We start from the raw sequence: 13,090 nt of genomic DNA, 5'->3' as shown, positions 1-13,090 counted from the left end.
TTGGAAGGTGTTCTTAATCGTTTGATCATGCTAAGGGTGCACCAAGTGCCTGTGCTTGGTTTGAACAGTCATTTTGTGCCGACAGACTGTCTTAGAACGGACCGGGGATACAATTATAGTGAGTAACAGATTAAGCAGCATCAGTTGGAATCCATATTGACATCTTCTCATGTAGAGCAATCACTGAAGACAAGCATATTTGTGTAACTGGATCTCCAAGCCCTGGTCATCCTTGTGGAAGAGTTTAGGGATGAACGGAGTGCGGGATGTCTATCCTCACCATTAGATTCCATACACTGGCATTTTCGAGTTACACATCTAATTTTGGTTACCTTTTTCATTAGCTGGTTGTGGGTGCTCTTTTTGTCAAAATTCACAGTATAGTAGCTGGTCATGGGTAAGACCTAATGATTTCCATTAAAGGGGTGGTCCATTACTGGACAACCCATAGTCAACTGCCATAGCTACAAAGAAAATATGCTTACCTTCCGGACAGACCCCACTCCTGTGATGTCAGTGCTGCGACTGCGGTGGCCACGTGACCTGTGCAATACACAACTTCCCAGCATGGCCTTTAGCGTTGATATACAGCAATTCTATGTAAACCTCAAAGCTGGAGTTGTCATTGTGTAAATGAGTTTTCTGTTGTTTTCTTCAGCCACCAACTCCTGCTCCGACGAAAGTGAAGCCAGTAGCCACAGCACAGAGGGTCTGACCAAGAAACTGACAGATGTGCGGCAGCTTCGGAACGACATTGATGAACTGCGGACGACTTTGTCAGACTGCTATGCTCAAGATATGGGGGATAATTGTATCACCCAATGATCCTCCGGGACTCTTCACAATAAATGCTTCCCCTACATTTCAGTCTGAGAGCCATATACTGGAGCATTACTATGCAGAACGTCTCACCACTCCTCTACATTTCATGGAATATCCTACACATCGGACACTCCAGAAAAAAATGAACTCATGAATGAACAACCAGTGAATGTATACAAATGAGTGAATGTGCAAGAGCTGGGAAAGTGGAGGCTGCAATTTGGTGTTTTATACGGATCTTTGATATAATGGACAAAGGCAAAGCTAATCTTGGAGTCTCTCTTTTATGTTTCACATCTATTATCATTTTTTATATAGCCGTGACCACTGTCATATTCTCTCAGCGGCAAAGATTTCCTGTATTGACAGTGATGTTAGCCGTGTTCCATTTTCAGACAGATTGGCCGGGCAGAACTAGTCCATTTATAAAGCCACCAAAACGTGAAGTAAGCCATTATTTCAAATGGAAGCTTTACCGTCCCATTAAGCACACTCCATCCATGTTACATTCTGGTGGTTTAAAGGCCTGAGAACTAATCCTTTTCTCTTCCAAGTCATTTCCAGCAGGGTCAGTAGGATCTTTATTTTGCTCTGTAATCACAATCTCTGCCGACTGCCCGGCGATCGCTCTGTTCATTCATGATCTAGCTGTAGAAGAACACACTGTAGTACAGCTTGGGGATTTAAACATAACACAGAACAGTTTAATGACCACTTTACTACTATACATTGGAGTACACTTTTGTTTGTGGTTGAAATGCAACAATTTGGTGTCTTCCAGGTACAGAGAGCATTGAGGATTAGATATTAAACCTAGGTCTAGTCACTGTGACACCAATAGTCCTGTAAGAGGAGTTCGCTGCCAGTACCTGAGCAGGAAGTGTTATCATAGGGAAATAGGCATAGAGGTTGTAATCACTGTTACATGTTATGTTCTTTTATTCTAGTTCTCCTCTCTACTTTACCAGATCTAGCATCCAAACCTCTGATATTCCTTCCAGAACGGTTCATAGGTGATTGATTATATTTCTGCACAAATGGGGCTTGGTAAGGTGAACAATACATATGGTCAAAAGCATTTCTTTTTACGGGTGATTAGCTACATTAAAAGTTACCCATCCACAGGAAGATAATTTGTTAATAAGAGGGGCTCTGACTGCTGCCCCTCACCAATCCCTACAATAGGGCCAAGAAATGCCTAGTTAGACTGGAGCTTTATTCATGGCCCTCGGCATGGCTGGAGAAAGAAAGATGTCTGTACTCGTATCTTTGTGGATCGGTGATTTCTTGAATCCCAGCTTGGTCTAGCAAGAGCAGCGTACACAAGGGACTGTTCATGTACTGACTACAGGGCAATATCGGTAATCCTGGATTTGTCAGGCACTTCTATGTTCAGAAATAGTGTAGTGAGTAGGATGGCTGACAAACCCAAGTAGTTTTTCAAATTTCACAAACAATTTCTTAAAGGGAATCTGTAACTGCATTTTTGCTACCCCATCTGAGAGCAGCATTGTGTAGAGACAGAGACCCTGATTCCAGTGGTGTGTCACTTGCTGGGCTGCTTCGTGTCTTTTTTTTTTTTTTTTAATAAAATCGCTGTTTTATGAGCAAGAGATTACAACTAGTTCAGCCATGCCTCAACACTGACAGCTTTCTATGTACTGTGCATATACAGAAGGCTGCCAATCAGTGGTGGGAGCAGGGTTATACAGCGCTCAGCTCTGTACATCTGCAGCAGATAACAAAGTTTTTAATAAAAAAAAAAAAAAAGCAGCACCCATTAAAGTAAGTGGTGCATTGCTGGAATCGGGTCTCTGCCCCCAAATGCTGCATCTGAAGGTGTAGCAAACTTGTATCAGTTTATTTATTTATTTTTTCATTTAGATCGTCTGCTTTCTTTGTACAATATGTGATCAACACAAAAATGGGAAAACGGCTGAAAGTTATGTAGCTTAAAGTGGACCTGTCACCGGCTGAAAAGTCAGTGGCCAGTATTTGCTCCCCTGATTATTCTGATTTTTATTTATATATTTTTTTTTTATCTATAAACCAGTTTCAAAATTCTAAGCTTTTTTTATTTAGTACTAATTTTTATTTTCTCTATAAAGGGGTGTGGCTTCCAGGATTCGCTGCATTATTGTCTTGTGAGCAATGGTCTCTTGGTAATATCCCCAAAAATTAGTGCTAAACAAAATGCCTAGTGATGAGCGAATGTGTTGGCATTTACGTTTTCAGCGCACGCTCGTGTGCTAATAGAGTATCGTCGGAGTGCTCTGATACTATGTCGGAGTCCCCAGCTGCATGTCTCGCGTCTGTTCGACAGCAGAACGCATGCGGGGATTTCCGGTTTGTTAGGCAGTTCCTGTGTATGTTCTGCTGTCGAACAACCTGCGAGACATGCAGCTGCGGGGACTAGAACATAATGTTCAAGCACGCAGAAGATACTCTATTAGCACATAAGCGTGCTCTGCTAACACCTTATCCCAGCACGTTGTCTCATCACTAAAAATGGCTCATATTTTTGGAACTGTATGGCGGTTTTAAAGAAATAAAAAATGTGATGCTCAAGAGAGCAGTGGGGATAACATAGGGACTGTCCACTTTTGACCTGGTGAGTGGTCGTCTTCTGCAGGTGAGCCACTGTGTAGAACGTTTCCATATCGGCTTGTATAATCATGAGGCTAAGCTTTTCTTCTCATAAGAACCACTTTTGTGTAACTTCAGTTGTACAGTACGTTCCCACTTTTCCTGCATAACATGGAGCAATGTTTGTTTCGGTGGTTAGTCTGCCATGGAAACGTCCCGTAAGCAATGTAACTTTTCACACCACTTCTTATACTTCATGTTTTTTTTCAATGATGGCTACACAAATGTATTGTAAGGTACTAGGATCCGTGTGTACTAGAATAACTGCTAAGACAATCGTAATCCTGACTAGAAACCTTTCCTAGAACCACACAGCACCTCCGTCCACCTTTATATATCCTGGCATGTGACGCTTTCTGGCTGTGCCCACTAATATATACACCAGTGTAGTAGAACTAGTGAAATGAATGGGGAGGGATAATTTATTGACTAAATATGCTACTTAGAATTTGATATTTATTAATTTTTCTCTTCCTATATAGTTGTTTTTGCCTTATGCGCTGTTACGTCCTGGCTCTAATTTGCATGCACAGGGAGATGATGATAAATATGTTTTTCATGAAAGCAATGAAACAGAACACATTAGACTTTATGTTGGCCATCTAATGGCTGACCTTCTGGGCAGATGAACTCTGCTCGATGGGGGTCTTCATTAAACCTTGCTGCGTCTCCCTAGCATGCCAACACTGTATTAATAGCCAGTAACCAAGGACCTTCAATGCGCTTTCCTATCTCCTCTGCAGCCATGGCACTGAAGGAAGGCAGAGCATGACATATATTTAGTTTTAGTTGCTTTTTCACTAAAGTTTGTACTTTTCTTTTTTTCTGTAAGAGGCCAAGCTGGCTCACCAGATTTGTGACACATTTTTCACATTTTTACTTCAGAAAATTGAGCTTTTTCTCATGGGTTTCACTTCTCTTTACCATGTTCCTAAAAAGAAGGGAAAACTTCTCTACTCCGTGCCTCATGAGGTAAAATGTCAGAATGGCCTGTGTTATCCAATCAGACTCCATCTTTCTCTATTCCAGAGCAGCTTTTTACAGTGTAACACCTGATTTGATTGGTTGCTGTAGACAACAATTATGCTTTATCTCAAGCAGTTTATGTACGAGGCATAGTACTTGATAAAAATGAGTAGAAAGCGAAACCGTTGCTCCTGGCAACCAAACTGGTTCTTGATTTGATTTACAAAGCGTCTCTGAAGTATTAGGAATAGGTTTGGTTGGTATTGGCGACTATGCTACTTTTCATTCCAGCGTTTTCTGCCTATTTTGGCTCCTCCATTCTGACAGTAGCCGGTTGTTTTGCATTGTGCAGAAAACCATGAGCTTAGCAGATGGCGATATAGTTGTTTGCAGACCTTTCAGGCATTCATGCCGTTGACTAATAATTACAGTCAGGTTTCTTGGTTTTATCCAATGCTAAATGGTAACACATGATATTCTCCTACTTGTGCCTTGCGCCAGCCCATATTTATCCCAGCTATGCCCGCTCACCCCATTTCTATTAGGCTATGTTTTTAGTCTCATTTTTCCCCTCCATTTTCCTTTCCTTCTTACAATTAGGACATTATTCTGCAAAGTCCAAGTTGACACACTGAGAACCTGTCAGAACACCCTTCTCCCCTCCCAAACCATTGATATGATTGTGTAACCCTTTAGAAGATAATCCAGTCAATCCCTTTGTGACCCCAAGGTAGCGAGCAATCCCCTTTTGTAGTTGTCTAGAATGCATTGAGGCGTTAAGATGCCTTTCTAGTTTCTTGGCCTCACACTGTATTTCCTACCTAGTAGCACCATCTCCTGGCTGATTGACAGGTCAGTGGTCTTGTACCAGAGCAAGTAACCTGTCAATCGGCCACGGGAGGGTGCTACTAGGTAGGAAATACAGTGTAAGGCTGAGATGCTGGAAAGGCAGTTACCCCCTTCCCACCCAATGCATTTCCAGACACAACTTCAAGGCGCTATTTATCACTTTGGGGTCATAAAGGGACTGACTGGCTTATCTTCTGGAGGGATGCACACTCATATAAATGTTTTTGAGGGGTGGGGGTGGGGTTGTATAAAAGTTTCCAGCAGGTTCCCTTTAGCTTTATGTTACCACATGGTATTTTTTGCCATTTTCAACCATTGATTTCCTCTTCTGATCTCTGGTCACTTGGGAAAAACACTTTTTCCTCCAAAATCATTTTACAATATTTTGGCTGTCAATCAGCGATGGCTGATTGAAGCAAAATTGAGTAGATGCTAATAGCAACCAGTCAGATTCCAGATTTTATTATTCAGAGGCTCTTTAATACATGAGATAAACACGTAATTGATGCATTTGGCAAATCCACTGCTCATCTGCAATACTTTTCGTAAATGTTAGCATAAAAGCTGTAAAAAATATGATGGTCTTCCTACATGCCTTCAACTCTCTATGGGATCTATTTCCTATAAGTGAACCTGTTCCTAAATCACATAAATAATGACTTTTTTTTTACTTGCTGCAAATGTCGCTTTTTTTCTGGAATCTGCCATAGTTTAATTTTCCTGAACCCCTGTTTCCTGAGATATATATATATATATATATATATATATATATATATATATATACATACATACATACATACATACATACATACATACATACATACATACATACATATACATATATATATATATATATATATATATATATATATATATATATAAATATATATATATATATATATGTGTATATATATATATATATATATATATATGTTTGTCATTTAGCAACTGGGTGTGGTACTCAATAATTATCCCATGGAGAAGAGTTGGAATCACACCCAATTGTCTGAAATGGCTAGGTTTTAATACAGGGAAGAGAAGGCCATACCTCGGGAATGGGATGGTCCAGGACCAAAAGAAAATCAATGTCATATTCTGGAGAACAGTGACATTTACACCAGGTAACAAAAATCACATATTTATGGCAAGTGATGGGCCATCTTTAAGTTCTAGACTGATTTGCTTTAACCGACAAAAATGTATACGGTATCTCACTGTAGCGTCACAGACCTTTTTGCATCTTGTTACCCTGTAATTTTTTTAGTATGATTTTTTTTTCTGTTGAAAACTACACGGATATAACCATTACTGTACATAACTGTATTTTATTTTCTCCATATATAACTTGCTATACATAGTGTGCATTGTGTGTGTATTTATTTGTGTTCTACCAATACATGGCTGTATGAGGACAGTTGCTATTTTAAAGCAGAGCTTTGGTTGTGAGAATTGAAAAGGGTGTTTGTTTGCGGGTTCCTTGTGTGGATCCTTGAAAATACCTCATGTAAATACAGTTTGTCATGTTGTTATAAGTAGATGGACGCCACTGGATGGTTGCCAATTTATGCCTTTCACTTTTCAAAGGCAGCATTATTATTTTTTTGTAATTTTAGATTTACAGCTAGAATTTTGAATGCCAAAGTTCTATTTATGAGAAAAGAAATCTTACATTTTAGCAAGTACAACTTTTTCACTGGATTTTGTTTATGCTTTTCAATATGTTATTGCAGAGTAAAATGCATTTTGTTACAAACCATTGTGTCTCGTTTTTTCTTTTGTTTGGATTTATATTGTGATGCTCTTCTATTTTACTTTCATGGATTGCAGATACAGTTATATGAAAAAGTTTGGGCACCCCTATTAATCTTTAAGCTTAATGTTTTATAAAAAATAGTTTTTTTTGCAACAGCTTCAGTTTCATATATCTAATAACTGTTGGACACAGTAATGTTTCTGCCTTGAAATGAGGTTTATTGTACTAACAGAAAATGTGCATTCTGCATTCAAACAAAATTTGACAGGTGCATAAGTATGGGCACCCCACCAGAAAAGTGACATTAATATTTAGTAGATCCTCCTTTTGCAAAAATAACAGCCTCTAGTCGCTTCCTGTAGCTTTTAATGAGTTCCTGGATCCTGGATGAAGGTATTTTTGACCATTCCTTTTTACAAAACAATTCCATTTCAGTTAAATTTGATGGTCGCCGAGCAAGAGCAGCCCTCTTCAAATGATCCCACAGATGTTCAATGATATTCAGGTCTGGGGACTGGGATGGTGTCACGATTCACACCGTGACCGTCACCCCCACGTCACGGATCGGGGTGACTTTAGGTCAACGGACGGCTATCACATGTGCAGGGGCTTATCTTAGTTATCCCCCCACTGCTACAATGTGATGAAAAAAAAACACAAGGCTTTTGACCTCTTAGTTTACAGCAGGGGCTTATTTTAATTATCAAACTGCTCTTCAATATACCACGAACTGCAGGAATTTATGTATATCCCGCTTACAGTTCCACTTGACACTTGCAGCTCTCTGGCGCCCCCTTACTCTCAGGTCAGATTAGGTACTGCACCTAGGGTAATTAGTCGCCGGAAAGGCTGCCTGCTATGTACTGGCTATTGGGCATGCTGCAACGAGGCGATATAACTACTCCCGCTCAGGCAGGAACAATATCAACGCCGCAGTTGCTACAACGACACCCAAAAGGCCCCGCACACGATATGCTGCCACCAGCTCCAATTAAACGGGTCTGAAGCTAACCCAAAACAGTAGCGTAATTCCCTTCAGAAGACTTGGGGTACGTTTTAGAGCAGGAAGAACTAATCTAGTATTTTACATATTTTACTCCATTAAAATTAGGCAGTGTTTAGGAAAAGGCATATAAAGATGTTACAAAAGAGACAATTGAAATATGTACAAGATAATTATAAAATAAACGGATTAAATAAGAAAAGGTACAACTCGCATGTTCTCAGTTCATTTCAGGCAAAACCATGCGGCAGGCAGACCCCAAATGTCCCAATGCATAATACAGCTCCTCATGCAAAACCTCTGCTGACTGACTGCAGGCTGGGTTGAGTGTAAAGGCCCCTTCACATTTAGCGACGCTGCAGCGATACCGACAACGATCCGAATCGCTGCAGCGTCGCTGTTTGGTCGCTGGAGAGCTGTCACACAGACCGCTCTCCAGCGACCAACGATGCCGGTAACCAGGGTAAACATCGGGTAACTAAGCGCAGGGCCGCGCTTAGTAACCCGATGTTTACCCTGGTTACCATGCTAAAAGTAAAAAAAAAAACAAACAGTACATACTTACCTACAGCCGTCTGTCCTCCAGCGCTGCGCTCTGCTTCTCTGCTCTCCTCCTGTACTGTCTGGGAGCCGGAAAGCAGAGCGGTGACGTCACCGCTCTGCTTTCCGGCTCACAGCCAGTACAGGAGGAGTGCAGAGCGCAGCGCTGGAGGACAGACAGCTGTAGGTAAGTATGTACTGTTTGTTTTTTTTACTTTTAGCATGGTAACCAGGGTAAACATCGGGTTACTAAGCGCGGCCCTGCGCTTAGTTACCCGATGTTTACCCTGGTTACCAGTGAAGACATCGCTGGATCGGTGTCACACACGCCGATCCAGCGATGTCTCCAGGGAGTCCAGCGACTAAATAAAGTTCTGGACTTTCTTCAGCGACCAACGATCTCCCAGCAGGGGCCTGATCGTTGGTCGCTGTCACACATAACGATTTCATTAACGATATCGTTGCTACGTCACAAATAGCAACGATATCGTTAACAATATCGTTATGTGTGAAGGTACCTTAAAGACATATACTCCGGCCTCCTGGAATCCCTAAAGGGCTGGTTAATGATATTCATTGAAGTCAGAGATCTTTACGTTTTCAGACCCTGGAGACAATGAAATTCCTGACTAAGAAGGGAGGGACCACAGGTGGCTTTGCAGAATGGGTCACCTGCAGTTTAAAGCCACACCCTGCTCACACACAAGCTTCAGGAAACCCAGTGTCTGCCATAGGGCTGTTTTTTTGTATTTGGGGGGGGGGGGGGGAGAGGGGGGTTTTAGCCCACAGCATGGGCTAGCAAGAAGCAATGAGAGCTCTTCTACACCCATTGAAAAAGAAAAGCTACCCTGAAGTAAGGGGGTGTCAACGCCCACCCTATATGTGCTGGCAGAGAAACTACACTTATATACATTTTCCTCACAGATGGCCATTCCAGAACAGTGTAATTGTTCCTCTGCATGAATGCCTGAGTAGATTTGGAGCGGTGTTTTGGATCATCGTCTTGCTGAAAGATCCATCCCCTGCATAACTTCAACTTTGTCACTGATTCATGAACATTATTGTCAATCTGCTGATAATGAGAGGAATCCATGCGTCCCTCAACTTTAACAAGATTCCCGATGCTGGCATTGGCCACACAGCCCCAAAGCATGATGGAACTTCCACCAAATTTTACTGTGGGTAGCAAGTGTTTTTCTTGGAATGCTGTGTTTTTTGGCCGCCATACATAACGCCTTTTTGTATGACCAAACAACTCAATCTTGGTTTCATCAGTCCACAGGACCTTCTTCCAAAAAGAAATTGGCTTCTCCAAATGTGCTTTTGCATACCTCAGCCGACTCTGTTTGTGGCGTGCTTGCAGAAACGGCTTCTTTCGCATCACTCTCCCATACAGCTTCTCCTTGTGCAAAGTGCATTGTATAATTGACCGATGAAAAAACAAAGTCCAGCTCACCATACCGACATTCCCAAGGACTCGGAGCACGGAACCGCTGTGTCAAGGCGTGGACAAACAGGAAAGAGAAGGAGATCCAGCTCAACGATGTAGTGAAAAATCCATAGTTTTATTTCACTTCAAAATATAGTGTAAGGACAAAACATCAGCATACAAAAAAGTAAAAACCAAGGTCAACGCGTTTCCGGTGACTAAGCACCCTTAATCATGATACCAAATCATGCTGATGTTTTGTCCTTACACTATATTTTGAAGTGAAATAAAACTATGGATTTTTCACTACATCGTTGAGCTGGATCTCTTTCCTATAATTGACCGATGCACAGTGACACCATCTGCAGCAAGTTGATGCTGCTGCTCTCTGGAGGTGGTCTGAGGATTGTCCTTGACTGATATCACCATTCTTTGATGTTTTTCTTGGCCTGTCACTTCTGGCCTTAACAAGAACTGTACCTGTGTTCTTCCATTTCCTTACCATGTTCCTCACAGTGGAAATTGACAGGTTAAATCTCTGAGACAGCTTTTTGTATCCTTCCCCTGAACAACTATGCTGAATATTCTTTGTTTTCAGATCATTAGACAATTGTTTTGAGGAGCCCATGATGCCACTCTTCAGAGGAGATTCAAATAGGAGAACAACTTGCAAGTGGCCACTTTAAGTAGCTTTTCTCATGATTGCATAAACCTGGCTATGAAGTTCAAAGCTCAATGAGGTTAGAAAACCAAAAAAGTGCTTTAGTAAGTCAGTAAAAAGTAGGTAGGAGTATTTAAAACAAGAAAATAAGGGTGCCCATACTTATGCACCTGTCAAATTTTGTTTGAATGCAGATTGCACATTTTCTGTTAGTACAATAAACCTCATTTCAAGGCAGAAACATTACTGTGTCCAACAGTTATTAGACATATAAAACTGAAATAGCTGTTGCAAAAAACAAACAATTTTTTATAAAACATTAAGCTTAAGATTAATAGGGGTGCCCAAACTTTTTCATATAACTGTAGTAGGCTCTCTTAATTTGTAAGTTACTCTGAACTAGTGGGAGGAGACTAGATGTGATGATATATCCCAGACTCAGCACAACACACAGAGTTGGATTCCTGCTCTTCCTTCCTTATTAAGCACACGGTGGCAGCAGAGGCATGGAGGAAATTAAACAGTACATAGCGGTGTAGATGTGAATCCAGCTCCGTGTTCAGGCAAAATCTTTTAGATCAACACAATATTTCTTAATTTTCATCTGTTTCCTCACTCCTGCTTCCATTCCCTACTACATAGTGTACAATAGAAGTCAATCTTCATGCTGAGCTTTTTTTTTCCAGAATGGATGACAAGCATGAGGCAAGGTGAAGGGAAAGAAATGTCTCAAAGGTGATGGGAAATAAGATTTATCTGATTTAAATATATTACAAGATGGCTATATACTGTATATATAAAAAGTATAGTTCCAATTTATGTTCAGTAACTTTAGGGAAACAGAATAAGGTGGAAAGGATAATAATTAGCATTTTCTGAAAAGGAAATTGTGTCTTTCCAACTTTAAAAAGTAATGGCACATCATTAGAATATGATGTTAATTCCTGGACGTGGATTTTAGCTGCTGGGTCAATTTCAGAAGGAAGTTGTTCTTTTACAGTTTCTCTACACACATCTGGTGAACAAGAGTGCTTTTTTAGAGAGAAAAATACAACTGGATCGCTGCAGTTGGACCATACTTGCAGTGTCAAACTGTTATTGCTTATCTTTATTTTTTCTGCTTGCCTCCAGTGGGTATTACAAGGAGTGGACTGCAAACATGGACAGAGGAAGAGAATATTCAGAAATAAGTTATAACAAGAAATACTATATAGTAACCATAATTACAGTACCATATAAAAATCACTATTCAGAGAAGCCTCATTATTAGTCTTCTATACTGTTGGTTTTAGTAGAATTTAAAACAGATTGTGTAGAAAAATAGGGAAGTGCAGCATAAAGTGTTTATGGCGTTTCAACTATACAGCTGCATATTGAAACATGTATTTAGTTATTTGGGGGGAGGGAGGGGGTGTTTTCCATAAATCCTCATATACCTTATCTACTAAATTTCTTGTCTTTTTTTATTCCTTTCTCCTCCACTTTGTTTCTGGCATGAGCTTTGCGGTCACAGCCACCACTTCCTCTTCATGATCCTCTGCTCTCTTCTGACTACATTTCACATCATCCATTGTGCTGGGCCCACCACTTTCTCTTCATGATCCTCTGCTCTCTTCTAACTACATTTCACATCATCCATTGTGCTGGGCCCACCACTTCCTCTTCATGATCCTCTGCTCTCTTCTGACTACATTTCACATCATCCATTGTGCTGGGCCCAGCACTTCCTCTTCATGATCCTCTGCTCTCTTCTGACTACATTTCACATCATCCATTGTGCTGGGCCCACCACTTCCTCTTCATGATCCTCTGCTCTCTTCTGACTACATTTCACATCATCCATTGTGCTGGGCCCACCACTTCCTCTTCATGATCCTCTGCTCTCTTCTGACTACATTTCACATCATCCGTTGTGCTGGGCCCAGCACTTCCTCTTCACGATCCTCTGCTCTCTTCTGACTACATTTCACATCATCCACTGTGCTGGACTACAAGCCAGCAGTGAGCACAACCACTGTAACTCTCCACTGTTTCCCCCATCACACCCAGCATTAGCATAATATCATGTACAGGAGACTGCTGCAGACAAATCCCTGATGCATTGGATAGAAGGAACACAAAGCACCAGAACAGCTTGACAATAAAGATTGTTTTGCACTCCCTCACTGACTAGTCATGCTCTACTGTAACAGGACGGATGGAGATGTCTGCATGTATATTTATTAGAGGAACTATAGCAGGGTGTGTATATACATTGCACAGGGTGTGGAGCAGGGTGGGTGAGTAGGTGTACATGCATATTAATACAGATACAAGTGAGAGCCATGAAGGGAGAAATATGCAGTTAGGCTACGTTTACATTAGCGTTATGCATGTTTGCGTCGGGCGACGCATGCGTCATGCGCCCCTGTATTTAACATG

At 41.1% G+C, this 13,090-nt stretch overlaps 1 protein-coding gene across 1 annotated transcript in view; it reads left to right on the top strand.

Annotated features, from left to right (window-relative positions):
* The window catches only part of CEP85L (centrosomal protein 85 like), a 141,976-nt gene extending 141,029 nt beyond the window's left edge, over positions 1–947 (top strand). The window contains exon 13 of the mRNA XM_069726208.1: positions 659–947. Coding sequence (XP_069582309.1) covers positions 659–825 — 167 coding nt within the window. The 3' untranslated portion in view covers positions 826–947. The remainder of the gene's footprint in view (positions 1–658) is intronic.
* Positions 948–13,090: the final 12,143 nt, after the last annotated feature.

Source organism: Ranitomeya imitator, chromosome 5 (genome assembly GCF_032444005.1).
Source record: "Ranitomeya imitator isolate aRanImi1 chromosome 5, aRanImi1.pri, whole genome shotgun sequence".
Classification (NCBI taxonomy): domain Eukaryota; kingdom Metazoa; phylum Chordata; class Amphibia; order Anura; family Dendrobatidae; genus Ranitomeya; species Ranitomeya imitator.
This window is presented reverse-complemented; position numbering and strand designations above follow the sequence as displayed.